Source organism: Microcebus murinus, chromosome 9 (assembly GCF_040939455.1).
Source record: "Microcebus murinus isolate Inina chromosome 9, M.murinus_Inina_mat1.0, whole genome shotgun sequence".
In the NCBI taxonomy this organism is placed as follows: Eukaryota; Metazoa; Chordata; class Mammalia; order Primates; family Cheirogaleidae; genus Microcebus; species Microcebus murinus.
Window position 1 is genome coordinate 66014446 of NC_134112.1, and position 21042 is coordinate 66035487.

General features: G+C 38.7%; 1 protein-coding gene across 1 annotated transcript in view; it reads right to left on the reverse strand.

Moving 5' to 3' along the window:
- Positions 1-444: 444 nt before the first annotated feature.
- IMMP2L (inner mitochondrial membrane peptidase subunit 2) overlaps positions 445-21042 on the reverse strand; it is an 841176-nt gene continuing 820578 nt past the window's right edge. The window contains exon 7 of the mRNA XM_020289762.2: positions 445-1080. Coding sequence (XP_020145351.1) covers positions 961-1080 — 120 coding nt within the window. The 3' untranslated portion in view covers positions 445-960. The remainder of the gene's footprint in view (positions 1081-21042) is intronic.

Here is a 21042-nt window from a genome sequence, read left to right on the forward strand (position 1 = left end):
AGAAAGAAGAAAGGCTTCATAAATATAGACTTCTGTGCAGAGAATTTACCTCCTTATCTGCACAAAGTATAGAATTTGTTATTCTACTGCTCCCTCTGCATTTGGTGGTATCTATATTACAGACATGAACACTGAGAAATCATTGGAGGAGAGAAACCAAACTTGTTGATCTAGAGTGAATTTTTTCCATTTCATTCAGAACTTTTTACCAAACAGTGACTGAATGCTGATAAATGGCTTTATTCATTGTGAACAGGCATGAGATCACTCAAAAGTTTTGGATCAAAAAGGACCAAAAAGAAGGGCTTGATTTTATGGAAGTTATTGTTAGAACTAGTTCTCCCATACTTTTTCTGTACTTACAGAAGAGAGAACATATTCATCATGAATGGCTGTATAGGCTAAATGATAACTAAACACTCAAAATAGGAGCTGTACAAATCATTGTTTTATTCTAACATCATAGTTTATTGTAGTTGGCAATTACATTGTAGATACTGTCAATCACAATATAAGTTCTATCACTGTATATATCTTTTTGTTCCATCTTAACAGTTAATGGCAAATAAATTATTTTCATCAAATATTAATTTTCAAATTCTTTCAGCAGCAAGCACCAAAATCAAAACCCAACAATCCACAGAATAAGTAGGCATAACAAATAATCTCAAAGTTATCCCCATTGAGACCCATGGATATAATATTTTCACATTTTCACTGGTCTACACATTTTTGGAGGGGCATTAAACAATAGGGTATTAAAATTTAACACAAAATCAGGTGCCATTTAATACTGTTTAACATTTTTAAAAGTTTTAACAATATAGATCTTAATGTGATATAAATGTTTCTTGCACAGCATCATATTGTTGGAAGTTTTCCCTTTTGGAAGTTCCTTTTCTCTATCCTTCTTCCAGTAATTGGATTTCCAATGCCAACAGCTCAGGTAGATCCATGCAGTCATTCTTCTTCACTCTGTATGAGTAAGCGCTCTGGAGGAAGAACAGATTCCAATTTCTGCCAGCGCTCTGGAGGCCACAGGATATGTGTGGCATGGGCATGCAGAAGTCCCAGGGAAACCTGAAACCATGAGAACCATGAAGAAAGAAAAAAAAGAAATATTTTTACAATGATGTTTATTAATATCTTAAAAACAAAATTTGATCTAGGTCTGACATTCCACGGAAAGGTAATGAGGATTAAAAGTAGTAAACATGGGCAGAGAAGAAAAACATGGCAGAGTAGAGGTGACCTCTTGGCTCTCTGCTCCCAGAGAGGGAGGTGAAGAACTTGGACAGCTACACAGGAGTGGATCACTCCCCACCAAGAACAGCACTGTGAAGCTGCAGAGAAACAGCATGGGACATGCAATGCAGGGGGGAAAAGGTGAATGGCTGAATGGGAGATATAATTGCAAAATATGGAAAGTTCGAGATAAACAGTAGAGAATAGTGTGGGACAGCAGTGCTGGCCTGGCCAGCAAGCACAGTGGGATCTGACCAACAGGAGGAGGCCCAGCTCCCACACTGACCTCCACACCCACTCAGACAGGGACGTGCCTAAAGTCGGTGCAGAGTTGTGGCACAGGACAGTGGGCTCTTGGGAGAGGGAACAGCAGCAAGAGATATCTTGAACTTCCTGGTGCTCTGTGCTAGGAATGCACTGGGTCAGGGAGGGACTGATCTGAGTGATCACTTCCCTCGACCCTGGGAGGGAGTTTGGAGACAGGCACGTCGCCTCTGGTGGTCAGCAGGGCCAGAGCAAGGGAGGTGAACACTGAAAAGGGGGATCTGCCCCTGGAAATCGCTGAGGATTGAATTGGCTCACCTAGGGACAGAAAGAGCAGGACTTTTTGCTGGACAGCTATGAGATGGCGGGACTGTGACATACAAGAGACTGCAGGTGTCCCGTTGATTCAGCCCGCTGAACTGGCATTTGCCAGCTCCTGAGCAGTCACCTCCAGTGCGATCTATCCGCAGGTGGGTGGCTGCCATTTTTGAGGTCCAGAACTTGGATGGTGCAGCGTGCTATTGTTTCGGGTGGCACCGCTCACCCAACCTGGAGACTTTCACGCTGGGTGTGGCAGGTTCTGCCCTTGGAGGTGGGGAGAAGTGAGAAAAGCCCCTAGCTCTGTGCAGCTGGAGTGAATCCGCTGGACATCTGTGACCTGTTGATTCTGCTAGCCGGGGCTGTGTCGGTGGGCGATCTTGAGCACTCCCCTCCAGTGCTAGTTCCCCAGCAGTGGGGAGCCCCCAGCAGTGGGATCCCTGGATTCTGATGTGCTTAGTGATCAGGCAACACCTTTCCCCTTGTCCAGCGACTTTCCTGCAGGGTGTGGGGGGGCTCCACCCTTGGAGAGGGGGAGAAGCAAGTATACCTGCTTCCTCTGTGCCACTGGCATGAATCTGTGGGATGTCTGCGACCCGTGATTTAGCTAGCCAGGCCTGTATTGGTGGGCCATCTTGAACGCTTCCCCCAGTGCTAGTTTCCCAGCCGTGGGATGCCCCCATCAGCGGGATCCCCAGACGCTGGTGTGCTTGGCAGTGGGACAACAATTCACAATTGCAAAGATGTAGAAATAAACCAAATGCCCATCAATATATGAGTAGATTAATAAAATGTGGTATATGTATACCATGGAATACTACCCAATCACAAAAAACAATGGTGATCTAGCACCTCTTATATTATTCTGGATAGAGATGGAGCCCATCTTTGGAAGTGAGGTATCACAAGGATGGAAAAACATGCACCACAAGTATTCACCATCAAATTGGTGCTAACTGACCAACACTAAGGTGTTCACATGGGAGTAATACCCACTGGGTCCTGGTCAGACGGGGAGCATTGTGGGGATAAACCCTCAACTAATGGAAGCGGAACATGCTATATGGGGGAGGGATGCACTTGTATCCCTGGCTTGGGTGGGGCAAACACATTACATGTAATAAAAATGTTTGTACCCCTATAATATCCTGATTAAAAATATTTTAAAAATAAAACATACCTTTCTTGCAATGAAAAACAAAATAGTAAACACATTTTGCAGCCATTGACATACAAAGAAAAAAGTAGTAAACACAGCCTTTTTCTAGAGGCCACATATATGTGAACTCCTTTATTCCTCACAAAAACCATCTGAGGTGCGTTCTGTGATTATCTTCCTTTTACAGATGAGAAAACTAAGCGCAGGGAGGTTAAGGAATTGGCCAAAAGTCATAGAGCTACTGCGTGGTGGAATCTGGCCTAGTGCCAAGCAGGCTAACTCCAGAGTCCACAGTCTTATCATCCACTATCATCGATTGACTGTAGGCACAAACCCAGGACGCACACATCTGGTTTACATTCTCAGAATTTCCTGCAGAGCTCCTACTATCTCAGAGAGACTTTTCTTTATGGACAAATCATAGGGACCAGAAAAAAATGTATTTTGTGAAAAACATTGTGCCACCTACTAGATGAGCAGCCAGAGTTAGGTGTGAGACTGGGTGGGTTGTCTCCATGGAGAGTACACTGAGCCATAGGGAACTAGTCCTCAAGGAGAGAGGTGGAAAACCAAGGGAAAGCCAAACAAGGTGGGATGGGTAGGGAGGGAAAAGAAAAAAGTATAAAGATAATGGCAGATGGTAAAGAACCACCATCTGCAGAGATAAGCAGAGATCCCACAGGATGGAAGAGAAGGCAAGTGGGGAAAGTTTCCCTGGAGCATTTAAGGAAGCCCTTAAATATCTTTACATCCATTTCAGCAACCAGGAAAATGTGGCAAACTTGTTTAAAATGCAGATCCAAGTCTTACCCTCAGAGATTACCCTTGAACAGGTTGGAGGAAGGGCCTGGAAACCTGTCCTTTGTTGTTTTTACTATCGGATAATATTTTAATGGTATTTAGAAGCTTAAAAAATACTTTTCTACTTAGCACCTAATTTTGAGTGCCAGCTATAAAACAGATATTGCATGTCCATTTTATTTTCAAATGTTTTTTCTATAAATTAGACCTCCACAGAGATTAACATAAAACATTGCTTTCATTGAAGCTCTTCTATTTACTATCATGAGCATTCAAAAAAAATCATATTGTCTAGGGATTCAAAGCAGGAGCTGCATGTAGGGAAAGACTTCCAAAAAGATAATCAGAAACACATTGTTCAAAAAAAGAAGAAAAACAACAGGAAGGTAAAAAACAAACAAACAAACAAAAAAATACCTTAAGAACAACTTGAAATACAAATAAAAATAACCCAAAGGGGAGCAAGAAGTCCATGGGCTCAATAAAGGATTTGTTCTTCAACTTCTTATTTTGAAAATCAAACCTAAGAAGATTTGAAAGTGTGGTGCAAGAAAACAGCTCCATCAAAAGTCACCACTTATTTACATTTCGCTGCATTCACTTCTTTCTCATTATATGTGTATATGCACCCATATACATTTTTTTCTGAATTGTATGAAAGTTGTTGACATCATGCTGAATTTATCCCTAAATACTTCAACATGTATCTACTAAGAACTAAAACCTTTTCCTACATGAACACAATAGCATTATTATACACCAGATATTTATTTAATACTGATACAATAATACTACTTAATATACAGTCTACATTCAAAATTTTCCAATTTTCCCAATAATGTCTGTTATGGCCACTTTATTTTTAAAATTTAGGGTCTAATTAAGAATCACACATTGCCTTTGTTGATCATTAGTTTGCTTCAGTTTACATTGTTTAATTTGCCTTGTAAAATGTCCCACATCTGGAATTGCTTGATTTTTTCTTTCATGAATGGACTAAAGGTAAATGTTTTTGGCAACAATACAATATAATTGATATTGTACTCCTCCCTTTCCATCACATCAGGAGGTATAAAAGTCAATTTGTCCTACTGTGATGCTAAATTTAATCACTTGTTAAGGTGATGTTGACCACATTTCTCTGCTGTAAACACATCTTTTTCTTTTTTTAATTAATAAGTAATCTGAGGGATATTTTGAAATAATGTAAGTATCCTATATGTCAACAACATTTTATCTAATGATTTTAACATCCAATCATGATGCTCTCTGAATACATTATTACATTAGAGAGTACAAAATAGTGATTTTTCCAATTCTAGTATTTCTTTTATATTTATTAGCTGTCATCCTTCTCTAAAAAAGTGTTTTCTCTCTCAACCCCAACTACCTCTATTTTAACATCAAAGAATCTTTTTTTTAAGTCAAAATCTGTTAGCATTTGTTTGGTTGGTTGATTGAGGCTCAAATGTCCTAAGTTTGGCCAGAGGGAGCTCTGTGTGTCCTTTGGACATGCCACTATCAGTCTCTAAGGACTTCCTTACGTTTTGGCACCACTAGTTCTTGCAGGTTTACCTTGTACTTTATACCTGTCCACCTGAAATTGGGCATTTCTTTAAAGTGCCTTGGTTTATTTTAACAAGGAATGCTATTAGAAACCAAGATTTGGTACTAGGTGTGCTCATTGTTCCTGGGATATCGATATTCTGTGCCATTTCAGGGAATAAACATAAACAATCTAACAACACAAGGTTCTCTTTCACCTTCCCCATTCTATGTTTTATCTCCTGTCTTTGGAAGTGAGCATCCTGGCTTCCCTACATTAGCAAATCTATTCACTTTCACTTTCTTAAAAAACACACAGAATACTTTCAGGGTGGCTGTACTATAACGACTACCAACAACAAATTTGCCGAGTAAAAAATCAAGATTTCCTTATAATTATTTTGGTTCTTAAAATACCTCTCATTTTAAGGGTGTATTCGCAGAGTCCTATGTACAAAATTTGAATCAATTCTTTTTTTCTCCCCAGTGTAGTTATGTTACCATTTGATATACAGTCAGCTTCTTTTTTTTCTATTTATATTCAATTTTAGAGTTTGCTTATGTTATCCTTTCTTGATTCAATTTCATTTTTGAATTTTTTCAAATATAAATAATATAAATATAAAAAATAAACAATATAAAATATATTTTATAACAAAAATATAATATATACTATATTATATTATAAAATATATTTTTAAAATCTAAAAACTATAAAGAATTTTGTAATTATTTACATGGTTCTCAAGTCAAAATTATTTTTAAAGGGTGTGGTAGGCAGAATAATGCCTGCCCCCCACCTAAGATGTCCACATCCTAATTGCCAGAGCTGTGAATATGCTACATTACAGGGCAAAGAAGAAATAAGGTTGCTAATTGGTTGATCCTAAAATAAAGGGAGTGTTCTGCATTATCTCATTGACCCAAATGTAATCACAAAGGTGCTTAAATGGGAAAGGAGGAGGCAGAAGGGTCAGATTCACAGAGATTTGAAGATGCTGCTGGCTTTGAGGATGGAGGAAAGGGCCAGGAGCCAGGGAATGCAGGTGGCTCTAAAAGCTGGAAAAGGCAAGGAGACGGATTATCCCCCAGAGCCTTCAAAGGGAATGTGGCCCTTTGAGCACCTTAAGTTTAGCCCAGTATGCCCCACTTTGAACTTCATGGCCTCCAGAACTGTGAAATAAGAAATCTGTGTTGTTTCAAGGCACTTAATTTGTCATAATTGATTACAACAGCAACTGGAAACAATACAAAAACTACACACAAAGACGTCCCTTTGCCAATTCCCACTCCTCCCACCTCCACTAAGTAACAGAGTCCATCAGTTTCTGGTTTAACCTTCTTGTGTTCCTTTTTGAAGGAAAAATAAAAAGCAAATATACATACACATTCTTACTTCTTGTTTCTTATACCAAAGGTTGCATGCAGTACAGTCTCCTTTGCATCTTGCTTCTATTCTCAACAATATATCCTAGAAACTACTTTCTATCACTTCACAGAAATAAAGCCTGTGCTTTTGTAAAAAGCCCCACTCCCACCTCACCCCCAGTTGATTCTGCTGATTAACCCAGTTGGGGAATCTAGATCTGTACTTTCCACTTAGCTTCACATTCAGAAAACGTAAAACTAAACAACTTGAAAGAACCCCTTGAATATATTCCAGAACATCCTAAGTAACCATCCCAACCATATTAAATGCCAGGAAGTACTTCCCTAGATCTAAATGATATGTTATACTGCAATTTTTATCTAGTTTTGTTCTTGTCTGGGCTCAGCTGAGTTAGAGAACAGCTGGTTCCCTCCAAAATAGCAGTTTTTAGACTTGATAGCCGCTACTCAGTTGTACCTCAAGCCTTTATTTGCTTTTCCAAGATGTTTAACTTTTTTCATGAGGGTGATTTGCCAGTCTTTTAACACGGCTGAACTCTTGCCAATATATTTGCTTGCTTGCTTAGCTTTGGAGCTCAGTTTTGGACACAGTGATTCAATTCTGTTTTTTTAAATCAACACTCATTTTACCAAAACTAATCTTATAAGTCTTTTATTACAAACATTGATTAAAGATACTTCTCTCACTTCCTGAAAAAAATAATTCATTTTCACAAACATGAATGATGGTCAAAATCCTATCAGATGGATAATATCAACATTGTTTAAAGCATGGTATGGGAATGCAAAATTTCTTTTTTTTTTAAGACTGAGATTAATAGAGAGTGCAAGAGTGCCTATCTTCTCAACTGTCTTACCACGGAGCTTTATTTTTTTATTGATATGTCTACAGACATGCAAAGAATATAATGAATATAGAAAGAAATAGAAATCTAGAAATATGTGAATTTTAAGATTAAAAGTTGTGCTTCAGATACAGTTTTGGCTTCCACACCTGCTATATAAGTTAGGGTTATCCAGAGAAACAGAACGAACAGTGTGTATATATGTAGAGAGAGAAAGAGATGCATTTTAAGAAATCAGTATATGTGACTGTGGAGGTTTGGCAAGTCCAAAATCTGACGGGAGAGGCCGGCAGGCTAGAGATTCAGGAAGGAGTTGCAGTTTGAATTCAAAGGCAGTCTGCTCGCAGACCAAGAAGAGTTTATGCTGCGGATGTGATCGGACTGCAATCTGCTGGCTCCTTCTCTCTTGCTCAGGGGAAATCAGCCTATTGTTCCATGCAGGCCTCAACAGATTGGATGAGGCCCACCCACACATAAGGCAACTTTTTTTACTCAGAGTCCACTGATTTAAATATAAATTTCATCCAAAAACACCCTCACGTCAACATCCAGAATAATGTCTGGCCAAAGATCTGAGCGCCATGATCCAGCCAAGCTGACACATAAAAGTAACTAACCATCATCCCCGACAGACATAGTCCTCCTCCTCCTCCTCTCTGCTTCCTCACTGTTACCCAGTGCATGCAGGACAGGGTTCTGCATGACTTACATGTACTGACCCATTTATTGATAATTCTCACACTAACACATGAGGTAGGAACTATTATTGTTCCACTTCACAGTAGAGGAAGCCTAGGTACAAAAATATATTTTTTGAGCTGAGACTCAAATACATGATCTAGAATGTTTGCATCTGGATGACCGTATAATTTATCATCCAAATGAGACACTTAAGACAGTCAAAGGGGGAATTGTTTTAATTAAGTCAGGATAATAAGCATAGAATGGGACTGTCTCTGGACTAATCAGGATATGGTTGCCCTAATCATAATGCTTCTCGACATTGCTAGGTCCCACCTCCTTTCCTGAAAAAACTAGATTCATCAAAAGTAAATGCACGTGATTATAGGCTGAATTGTGTCCCCCCAAATTATATGTTGAAGCCCTAAGCCCTAGTACCTCAGAATGTGTCTGTATTTGGAGAAATTTAAAGAGGTGACTAAGTTACAATGAGGCCCTTATTTGACCTGACTGGTGTCCTCATGAGAAGAGGAGATTAGGAAACTCCAGGGGCATGTGTGCACACAGAGGAAGACCATGTGAGAATACTGCAGGAAAGTAGCCATCTGAAAGCTAAGGAGAGAGGCCTCAGAAGAAACCAAACCTGCTGATCCCTTGATATTGGACCTCTAGCTTCAGAACTGTGAGAAAATAAATTTCTTTGCTGAAGACACACAGCAAACTAATACATGCATGATGAAAAAGGAACACTGTGCTGGAAGTCAGGTCCATGAGATGCCCCCGTACTTGCTCAAAATAGGGGAACAAAGGAACATGTTGACGGAAAAAGAAGAAACATCTTTATTATTAAAGAGCAAGAGAGGGAGAGATGCAGAAGCACATAGATCCCTTCCAACAGGCTAAATACTTTGACCAACCAACCCAACATCTTAGGAACTTGATGCTCCCCTCTCCTTACTCAGTGGTGTCCCACGTGTGACTGTGTCTCCTTCAATGGAGTCAAGACATTTTTTAGGCATAAGGAATCTACTTTTACATTCAATTCTAAAACCCAACAACAAAAACATATTAAAGGAACCATTGCAAACCATTAGGAGACCATTGTATCTTTAGTATCTACTGAATGAAAAAATAGGTTTATCTACGTGTATTAATGAGCCTCTTACAATGACTCTGTTGCCCCTAAGGGAGAATGGGGGGACACCCAGCCCGCTGATGGGGAATCAATGACCTGAAACATTAGCTACCAAACTGTTCTGATTCTGTATTCTATCAGCAAAAGGTTTCAGAACTCACCCAAATTATTTATGTTAAAATTATATATATTATTATTAATGCACAAAATCAAATGTTAGTAAAGCTCAAATTCTTAATTTTTAGATACAAATAGAAATTCTGATACTTCTTCCTTGCATCCAGTGGATCATTGTACATACCACCTGAATATTCCTACTCCCTACTTTAGGGATCTCTGCTCTAGGAAACACCAAAATTACTGGCTGGAAAGGAATTGAGGCTTATCAGTCAACTGGTTTGTTTTGCCCACATAATGCCAAGGAACCACATGGACTAAATTTACATGGAATTGCCTGCCTTTGATTGAATTGGCTCCACGGAGAAGTTGTTTTGGCATCTGGTAGACACAGCATTTGTGAGCCCAGCCCTTGCCTTCAGATGCCAGGGAGACAGGTGTGTGTTGTTCTGGTCCCTTCCACCCCCTTTCCGTAAACCTGCAGTCTACAGAACACTCCTTCATTTCTTGGCTTCAGGACACCCTCTCTTGAGGAAAGGGCTTACAAGGACAAGATAAGGACATGCAAAAGCAAAAGAGTCCTGAAGTGAGATAGAGAGAAAAACACAGGAAAGAAGATAAGGAAGAAAGAAGACTCTTAGTGGGAACAGAAACCTTTTAAAAAACATATTCAGAATGAGAGCCAGGGTTAGAAGAGGATCAGTATGAGGAATGAGATGAAGCACAAAACTTGTAAGTTCATTTGATTAAAATGTTTCCTAAGTAGGAAAAACAATCTGCACTATTAGCAAATAAAATCTTTTGATGAATTTACTTAGCAACATAAGGAGAAATTTCCACATAAAGCAGTAGTCAGATGATATTTATTCTACAATATTAAATTATCTACAATTATGTTTGAAAGGCAAATCAAACTGGAACAATATCCAAAATTTGAAGGATGTTGTTCTAGAATAAGCACTGATTTCTCAATGCTTAAAGAAATAAGTCAGCTTTCCTACATACTTCTGATTACTGCTGTCCTCCCAGTTTGTAATCCTCTTCTCCAGACTCCTGGAGCTCTCCTGGAAGACCCGTTCAGTCCTAACTCTCTCATGGAGCCCTTCCCCGCCACTGCAATTCATATCCATTTGTTCCTGACCATTTGCATCAAGGCCTGGTGTTAGGTCTCCCCACAATCAAGTTCTTAAAAGAGTGATCAAAATATTTGTGTCAAATATATAAAATAAATGTAGCACAACTCTACTCTTCTTGGCCTTTCACCTTTGGACCCAGGGGACTATACAGCTACAATCCAGTGTTTTCTCTTAGAATATATAAGGATGGTGGTGAGTGCTATTGTCAATGACCACTCTGGGACCATGATCACTATCTTCAGGTCCTTGTTTAAAAGGGGAAACCCAGGGTTCGGGCCTCAACACCTAATTCAAATGAACAAAATGAGCGCAGTAATGGCACATCATTTATCAGGTTCAGTTCTCTCATAGTTTCCCTCCCCCCAGGTGCACCCCTCTTTCATCAGAAGAAGGACCCGGTCCTTCTGGCCCACTTACATCAGAAAACCAACTTTCTTCTCACTGGTTTACTTATTCTAAGTTCCCTTCGTGAGAACTGGGAAACATTATTATTGGGTTAATAAACATATCTTTCTTAGAGGGGCAAAGTTCTATAATATGGGAGCCAAAACATGTCTGAGGTTAGGTTAGCACTAACCAATACAAAGTAATTTACTTTCTTATCCTAGTACTTAACAGCTTTAAAATAAGCTTTGGAAGGGAAGGGCATAACTCTATCCCTTCTTAGGAAGAGGCAAAGATATACAATGTAACCAAAATGTCAAAAAAAAAAAAATCAAAACAAAACTTTTTATTGGGTGGTGGGCAGGCGGTAGGGGGGAGGAGGAAAGGGGTGTATGCTTCCATAACGTGTGTGGCGCACACCACCAGGGGATTGGATACATCGGGGGGAAGGAGGGGGGAAGGGGCAATATTTGTAACCCTAACAATATTTGTACCTCCATAATATGATGAAATAAAAAAATAAAAATAAAAAAATAAGCTTTAAATAAAACTCAAAAATTTTAGATAAATTTGATGTTTCATCTTTTAAAAGATGAGATAATCACAAATGAAACTTTAGAGATCTCCTAAGCATAGCATGACCATGTAATTTAATACCCAAAGTGGGACATTTAAGAGTGAAAGAGATTATTAATAAGCATATTGGGACAATGAGCCTAAACCAGGTTGCTTTAGGATATAAGGTTATCCTACCTATGTGTCATCTCATTCTTTTGACACAGCGAACATTAATTACTTTTATATTATGAATACATTACATACATATGTTATCTCTCTTACTCTTACATTAAACCTGCAGTATAGATATTATTTACATTTTCCAAATAATGAAACACTGGCTCAGAAATACTAAGTAACATACTAAAGTTAATAAGGCTAGTAAGTGATAGAAGCAGGATTTAAAATAGGCATGGTTCAAAATTTATGCTGCTTGGAGACTACAACGTTAGCACTACAATGTGCTGCTTCCCTATGGTATTTTATGTCATGGAAATAATTTATGGTGGAATACTTTATTTATTTATTTATTTTTGAGTCAGGGTCTCACTCTGTTGCCCAAGCTAGAGTGCTGTGGTGTCAACCTAGCTCACAGCAACCCCAAACTCCTGGGCTCAAGTGATCCTCCTGCCTCCCGAGTAGCTAGGACTATAGGTATGTGCCACCATGCCCGCCTAATTTTTCCTATATGTATTTTTAGTTGGCCAATTACTTTCTATTTTTAGTAGAGATGGGGTCTCACTTTTGCTCAGGCTGGTTTCGAACCCCTGACTTTGAGTGATCCACCCGCCTCAGCTTCCCAGAGTGCTAGGATTACAGGCGTGAGCCACCGCACCCAGCCTATGGTGGAATAATTCATGTTTCCACTTCTATAGCAAGGGTCAGCAGACTTTTTCTGCAAAGGGCGAGACAATAAATACTTTATGCTTGCCAGGTCTGTGGTCTCTGTTACAACTACTCAACTCCGTCCTTGCAGCACAAAGCAGCTGCAGACAACATGGAAGTGAATAGAAGATTTGTTCTGATAAAACTTTATTTATAAAAAAAGAGGCAGCAAGCTGTATTTGGCCTGACGGCCATTGTTTACCAACCCTGGGTCTGTACTGTAGACTCTACAACATCTCTGAGTACAGAGGCTGTGTCTTAGTGTTTCTGTGTTAGAAATTAACACAGTGCTTCAAACAAGATTGGGAACTATATCTCAGAAATAAGCATTTATTGAAAGAATGAATTGATTAAGGAGGAAAGCTTAAGTCTGAGAATGCTACATTTAATATCTTGGTATCATAGAGATTCTGTAACCTATCTTAAGAAAAACATCAATAATTCTTTAGAAACCAATATTAAGTAATATGAGGGCTTCTACAATCTCTGATGATGTGCCACAATAGGTTGACAATAATTCACCAATGAACTGTGATACAGTCTCAAAAAATTTTTTACAAGGTACAATATGGAATCTAAAACACATACACTTGTAATGCATAGATTTTTAATTTTCATATTTACTACATATTCTTAAGAATTTGTTTTACTATTTTACAAAGACAAAGAAAATTGTTCTGCATTGCCCCTGGTGACTATCATCTACTTCCAAGAGAAATGAACAATAACAGGGAGGAGAACAACTTATTGCAACTGATGCCCGGTTTCGTGTGGTGGGTCCCAGGTAGTCATTTAAGTAATTGATCGCCAGTCTGGCTATTTGTCGTCTTTTCACACTACAGTTTTCCAGAACACAACATCAATGCCAGTTTGCTCACAGTGTTAGCTGGGAAACACTTTCTGCTAATGCACTGACAAAGTGCTCCAACTCTTTCTGGATTGGGGTACTGGAAAGGGGGACATTGTCCTTGTAACCACTGTTGAGACCATGGCTGGGAGTGGTGCATAGAAAGCAAAGTGAGGTCACTGAAGAGAAAGGCGCCTTTCTGCTCCCACCTCTCTCGTCACCATTTTTTGCTCATTTCAACATTACAATAACAATAATAACATCAACAATAACAATACTAAAGGCATATATTTACAAACAACCTAGAGACTAAGAAAAAGAGAGTGAGAAGAGTAAAATAATTCCTTTAATAGACAGCACAAAACTGAGCTTTCTTATGGATACTGGCAAGACAGATGCACGGTCTAAGTAAGTCAAACAGAATTAGAAATAAAGGCAGGCGACGACAAATGTCACATGGAAAAATGAGCAACCACACTGTTTAAAAAATGTTACCAAGAAGATATTTTTTAAAAAAATACTAAAAAATAAAAATGATGCTACCTACTTTATTTTTAAATATGGATTAACATATCCAGATTTGAATTTTTCATCAATATTTTTTGATACAGTAGACAAGGTTCATAAACAGAGTATTATCAGACTATCGTCTACTTACACATTCCCAAGATTCTTAACTACACAGCACACTGAACATATAAACACAAGTCCTGAAGGACAAGACCTTGTACAGAAGCTGCTACCCTTCTAAGTAAGCATAACTGGTGTCTACTCAGAGATAAATGGATAAGAACAAAGCTTTGGTCTTTTAGGTGAATGAGGTACATGAGCCTCACATGCTGAAGAATTGTGCAGGAGGCAAACAGAACAGCATCAAAATTCCTAAGATCTAAGCTTTGGTGGTGGGAGGGGAGAATGAGAGATAGATACTAATAGGTAGATACATAGATAGCAATGGAGGAGGGGAAGAAGCGGTTCTGGAAAAATGGAGAAGTAGTTTGGGAAGGAGTAACAGATAAGGAAAATGGCATAGAGGCAGTGGTTAAACAAAAGGAGAGCTTTCTTAGTGGGGAATGAAATGCTTCCATTTTTCCCTCTGGTATTACCATTATGCAGGGCCCTTAGTAGCAGCGGCAGTTCTGCAAACAGTTTACCATACAGAAAACCCCACATTGTTCTCCTCCTCCTCCCTGAACTGACAAGAGTCAGGATCTTTGCACCTAGGAATATTTCCCTTAGACGAGAACACCTTCCTTCATAAAGACGTAATACAGGTTCATAGTACCTTACCTGCAATTCTAAAATCTAAAGATCTCAAACAAACAAATAAACAAACAAACAAATAAATAAATAAGGTGTTTTGTAATCTCTAGTAACAGAACATGACCTGACATGAGCTGCTATAAAATTATAGACTGTATTTATTCTGCAGAGAATGCCAATTCATAATTTTGGCTCCAGAAACATTAATATGCTTGATTATAGGAGCTATCTCAGTCTCTGCTGGGAGTATGTTACATATGGTATAGACATTGTTTATACAAACTGTTTATAGACACTGATATCACCTTTCCAACAACCAAAAAGTTTGCATTCTGAAATACATCTGTCCCTTAAGAGTTCATATATTGCATTGATATCTTCAAATACACACAAAGGCGAATATTTGGCAAACAGAGTAAATTTAATCAGATTTATAGGCTCCATCCTAGGTGGGATGGGCACCCTGCTAGACGTTGGAGGTATACAGAAGATAATAAACATGCTCCGTGTCCTCTAGGACCTCACGATCTGGCGAGAAAGACATGTTTAAACAAAACACTGAACTACAATCTGACACGCTAGACATACAAAAGAGCCAAGTGCCCTGGGAGCAGAGGTTGTGGCCATGCCTTGGGAAGGCTCCACTGAACAGATTCGTCTAAGCTTGTTCTAAAGGATGCTGAAGACCTCTCTCTCTCCTAAGGGCTGATCTTCCCCATGATATCCCCTACCAGATTTTTATCTAGAACATTCTCCTAATGCTCCACTAATTTCAAAGAGATAATGTGATAGGTTGATACAATGCAGTATTTTGCAGTTGAAAGGTAAAAACCATATGCTTTACAAAAGATTCAAAATGAGAGACTCTCTCTTTTAAAGGCCTCATTCTAGGACAAGTGTTTTCCTTCATTACCAACAATTTTAACTTTAATCATTTCAAAGCAATTTTCCTGTTCAAGACTTAGCTTTAATCAGAATGCATTTTCAGGTCACTTCATAGCCTCTTCATGATTCTCTCTAGATAACTATAGAATCATGCATAATCATTCTAGTCCCCCCAAGACACCCTCAGTAAGTAGTTAGTTCAACATTTTATGCAAAAATAGATACAAAACAGGCCTCTAGGGGTATCTTCAGCTAATTTTCATGAATTAATTTCCCAGGATTAATGTTTATGCACCAGTCTCTTTACCACATAATCAAATCACTGGAGTTGAAGTGGTCTAACTCCTTATTTTGCAGCTTGATTAAGCAGGTGATGAAATACTTGAATATAATTTGGATAGTTAGCAACTCACAGTATTTACAATAACCCAAGGTGGATGGGTGACATTACGGACTGATGCCTCATTGTTTACTTGTTTTCTATCTAGTAGCTGTTGTCCCACAAGCTATTTTTATGTAGGAGATAAAACAGTTCATATAAATACACGAGGGGGGAGGCGTAAAAGTCTTTATTGTTGTTGACATTGTTTTACACCATATTTAGACCAACTGGGCAGGTGGCTACTGAGGCAGATTAGATTGCCATTGGTCAAGAGAGGATTTGGGATGACAAGGTATCTGATATCCATTGCCAGCCCTGCTGCTGTGCCGGACACAGCCATTCCTCTGCTGAGGTCACCTCTGTTCACTGGGTGGCTGTTTGGCATCCAGTTTCCGGCCTCTCTATCCACTTCCCCTCCCTCTTTTATCTCTTATTTCAAAATAAATGTGAGGAGGGTTACAAAATAAACAACCAGGAAGAAGAGCAGAGAAATAAAAGTGACAACTACAAAGGCCAAGATATTTTGCCAGTGAATAGCACCACACCTGGTACTCAGCTCTCTGACAGCCAAGCGAAGCAGAGACCATGCAACTTACGCTGCTCTTTTATGAGAGGAAACTTCCATTTTTTTTAAAAGAAGCTAAGTTTTTCTCTGATTAAATTTTTATAAGACATTTCTGACATGGGGTCTAGCAGAGGACACTCCAAGTATCACAACGGACAACATCCACAGCAGTGGGTTTCCCCAAAAAAGCAGAAGCAAAATTTAAGCTTCTGGCAATTCGGTGAGTGTTGTTTTGCAAGAGACCAAGGTGATGCAGTCTTATGCATAATCTTCTAGAGATCTAACTTATTCCAATGATAAGAACTTACATTACTTGGAGACGTGGATAGATAGGATACTCTTAAAATTATCTTTTCAAAATACCATTTCTCTCAATTGTGTTTTTGATATCTAACATCTGTTCTAAGCTATTTGTGGCCAGAGACAGTTCCTGATCCCAAACTTTTGCTATAGGTCTGCAATGAGAACTAGAGATCTACTCCACTCTGCTTTTCTCCTCACTGGAATGATACCTCAAGTGGTCAGAGATACAACGGGTTTTTAATTTCCATCGGAAGCTTACCAAAATTCAGAGAACTGTGTTGCTAAAGAAAAAATAAAGTATAATAAAAGGTTATTGACCCTTTTGACCTCTTAACCCAGCAAAACTGGCTCCACTAGATGAAACAGATCTAGCTTCTAGCAAGTGCTTGAAGGTTTAAAGATGCACATGATGAAGCAGGTTGCACTTAAAATAATTATAGGCATGGGGATCCCCTGGCACAATTGCCACCACCAGTCTTTGCAACAGTTACATGTCTGTGCAAGTCTGTGACAGTCAACACCCTCTTCCACTGCATATTCCCCAAGCCAAATGATCCAGATATTCCTTTTCTCCACCCCCATCAGCTAAGGGGAAGTACCTGACCTGGGCTCAGCCAATCAGATACTCGCATCTGTCCCTATGAACAAGGAGAGAGTGATTTGAAGACACAGACACAGAGACATGAGTGCCAAGAAGCATCCAGAAACATCAATTGCCATCCTCCCCTACCCTGCTCCTGTGGAGAGGTGTAGGGGTATCCTTTGTTGCTAACTGTCAAACTCCTGAGCCTGGTTTTCATCCCAATTTATTCTGTAAATTATCCAATATCCTCCTAATGACATCTTTTTTGCTTTAATTAGTTAGGATAAAAAAGACAAAGTCAGAATGGGTTTGGGTTGTTTGCAACCAACATGACTGATTAGTACCCCACTGTGAAAATACTGGTGAAAGAATAATGTTCATAAGGAACATGAAAAATTAAGTCTAATTCCCAATTCCACAGGTGTGAAAACCAAGGCCCACATATGCTGCGCAGAGTGACCCATTAGTTAGAGCTGGGATTCAAAACCTAGTACGGCTCTTAGTGCAGAGCCCTTTTTACTATACCTGTCAGTGAAATGAGGTGTAGAGTCCTGGAAATTGTAATGTTTGGCAAGGGGCTCTGTATCGATGCTTTGTAAGCCTGCTTTTACCCCAGGGAAAAGTGAGGAATTTCATTTATTGCAGAAAAAAGCAAACATTGCACATTAAGGTTTGTACATGGCCACACCACTCTGTTTGGGAACTGTTGCTGACTTGTAGCAGCAGGGCACGTTACAAGCCACTGGGCTGTAAGGAATGCTTGCTGACAGCAACAAGAAAGTCAGTGCTTATTACAGCAACATGGTCACATCGGTGTGCATAAAAGGCCCTGGAAAATACAGAAATGTGGAAAGACTCCTTTTACTCAACACAATAGATATGCAAAGGCCTACTACATGCAAAACACAGGGCAAAAATGTCCTAAATCTACTCAGATGTATGAGACGTAGACTTGGGCCATAGGGAGCTTATAATTCAGAGGGGAAGACAGTCATCATAAACTTGACCCATGAGAGGTGTTTGGTGGAAGTGGAGAAGTGGAGGTTATAGGAAATGAGAATAATCTGGTGAGTAATACATGCCACTGAAGGATCAGGAAGAGAGACAGGTTCTAAACTACAATTGGGGGAGCTGCCTCTGACTGCAATCTACGGAATGGGGAAAAAGTGGCAAGAAAGTGGCAAGAGAATAATAAGGATTTCTTTTTTTTTTTTTTTTTTTTTGCAATGGTGCTAAGAGATATGATCATGTATAGGAAAAAGGGAAAGAAAGATATTTAAGACTGAAATCCAAATTTCCTAGTATGGTATACATAGTCCTTCATAAATGTGCCTCTTGTTTTGCTTCATTTCTATGCACTCTTTACCATGTTCCCTGGATCACTCTTTCACCTCCTTGAAAATGCCTTGCTCTCTCATAGCTCTGGACATTTACACGCACTGCTGTTTCTGCCTCCTGGAAGGCTTCCTCCTGCTCTTTACCTAGGTAACTCCTCTTCATCTCTCCAGATAGTGCTTATATGCCTCTTCCTCCCTGAAGGCTCCAGGTCTTCTTCCTCTTTCAGCAGTCCATGAATATTTATAACTAATAATTATCGTACTTGGTAGTGATGGTCTAATTAGTTCTTTCTCTCTTACTAGGTGTGGGCATATAAATGTGTCATATTCCAAATATATGGCATGTAAGTACAAAGAAGCTCAAAAAATGTTTGTCAGTTGATTAAATAAATCAAACTACAGAACATGTGGATGTAGATTAGATACAAATTGGCAACCGTTACCTAGCTGCACCCATGGGGACGCATGTGCTCGCCTAGAGAAGGAGAAGAAAGCAGGAGTGCTAAGGACAGACACCTGGTGGGCCACAGCATTTCAGAGGCAATGCTGGAAAGCTATCAACCGTATGCAAGAATCAGTAAACTTGTTTGAGCAGTAACACATACACCTCTAGACCAGAGCTCACAAGACTTATGCACACGTAGAGCTGTACTGCTCAGCTTGGAGAAAGGAGAGCATTGAGATTAGGCACAACAGAAGAAAGCAGTCAAAGATGAGGGGAGGAAATGGTCGTAAATCACCTTTAAGACTGCTGCTATTCATTCTTTTGATTAAGTCTTAAAGAGGATAAAAAGATGCAGATAAAATCTCTTACAACTCAGAAAATTATGTTCACGGAGTGTGGTTATACATCTGCTTATATGCCTATGACTCATATAGACTAAACACATAATGTAAAACAACTCAGCAGATTAAAATATCCCTTGTAATGGAAGTATTTTGTTACTTTATAAACACTTTGCTTTCAGAAGGGTAAATAAAATGCTTTCTAAAAATTTTAGCTGAATTTTAAGTGAATTTCATAAGCTCTTAATACCACTTTTGTCAGAAAGAAACAGTGTCTATGTGAAACAAAGATGCTATTCAACGGCCAACATTTACCATTTATGAGAAATAATTGCAAATCTTTTACTTGAAATATGATCTGCTTACTTTTTATCAGGTTAACCACTAAATGAATTAAATCAAAATAAAAGAAATTTAAACTATCATATAGATTTTTGCTACTTTTATTATTTGTAAAGAATCTAGCTGCCTCTTGAGAAGTCATCTTGTTAGTAAAACACAGTTTGAATAATCAACAAAGCAATGCTACTGTGATCATGTTAAAAGTGTATTGGTTCAATGTCAGTCCTAATATTGATGCTAAGTTCCTGAATATATAGACCTCATTGTTGTTATGTTAGGGAGAATTAAGTTAATTGAGTCATTCCAACTTTATATGCTTTCTATTGCCTGTGTGATTTTTTTATTTTTTATTTTGAGTTCCTACAAATAATAGTTATCTTGCTTTAGTACTTTGATTACAGTAGTTAATTCAGAGAAATCTGTTGAGGGTTATTCGACATTCAATCAATAACAAGCTGGCACAAGGCCAAGGCTGGGATGCTCTGTGAGATACTCTCATTTCCATATACTGAAGTTGCTAAGAGTAAATAACATGTATTCTTTTGATTTTCAATATGCCAAGTAATTATTGTCTAAAAGTTAATAACAGATTAAAGTTAAAATTTATAAAGAGATATGGGATTCATGTCAAAGATAACATAGTGGGAATAAAATAAATACTGGTAGGGTTACTGTGAACCAGAAGTTCCTTATGGCTAACTATGGACTATCTGTGTGTAGTTTATTTACAAAAAAAAAAATTATATTTCAAATTGATATTTCCTCAAGTAGACTGAATAATTATACATCACATTTCTTTTCTCTGTGTTGGTTATGTATATGCCAGAGAAAAGGCTGATCATTTTAACAGTAGCCTAACGAAAATATGATAACAGAGGCAAATTGATTTTCTCAAAGTTATAAATAATTTTGAGATTATCCACTGCTATGGATTATAATGACTTTACTCCACTGACTCTGATAATTTAGTGGTGGCTCTAATTTGTAAATTCTCTTAATGTTTTCTAAAACAATTCTGTTGTGTGATATATTTAAATTGATCTTGGTCATGCAAAAGGCTGATGTTGACTGTTAAAACTCTTGATGCGTTATTGGCCTAGAAATAATGTTAAATTGTCAGGGCTCCAGTCTGAAGAGTGAAGTTTGCTTAGCCCTTGTGGCCCTACTGCTACTGCTCGATGGAAGCACTCACTGCCTCGTGGAGAGAAAGAGAGATATGAGGCGATGATGAAAGTTTCATATTTGGCACTCCTGTCTTCATGTATGCTCTGTGCTGTCATCAATCCA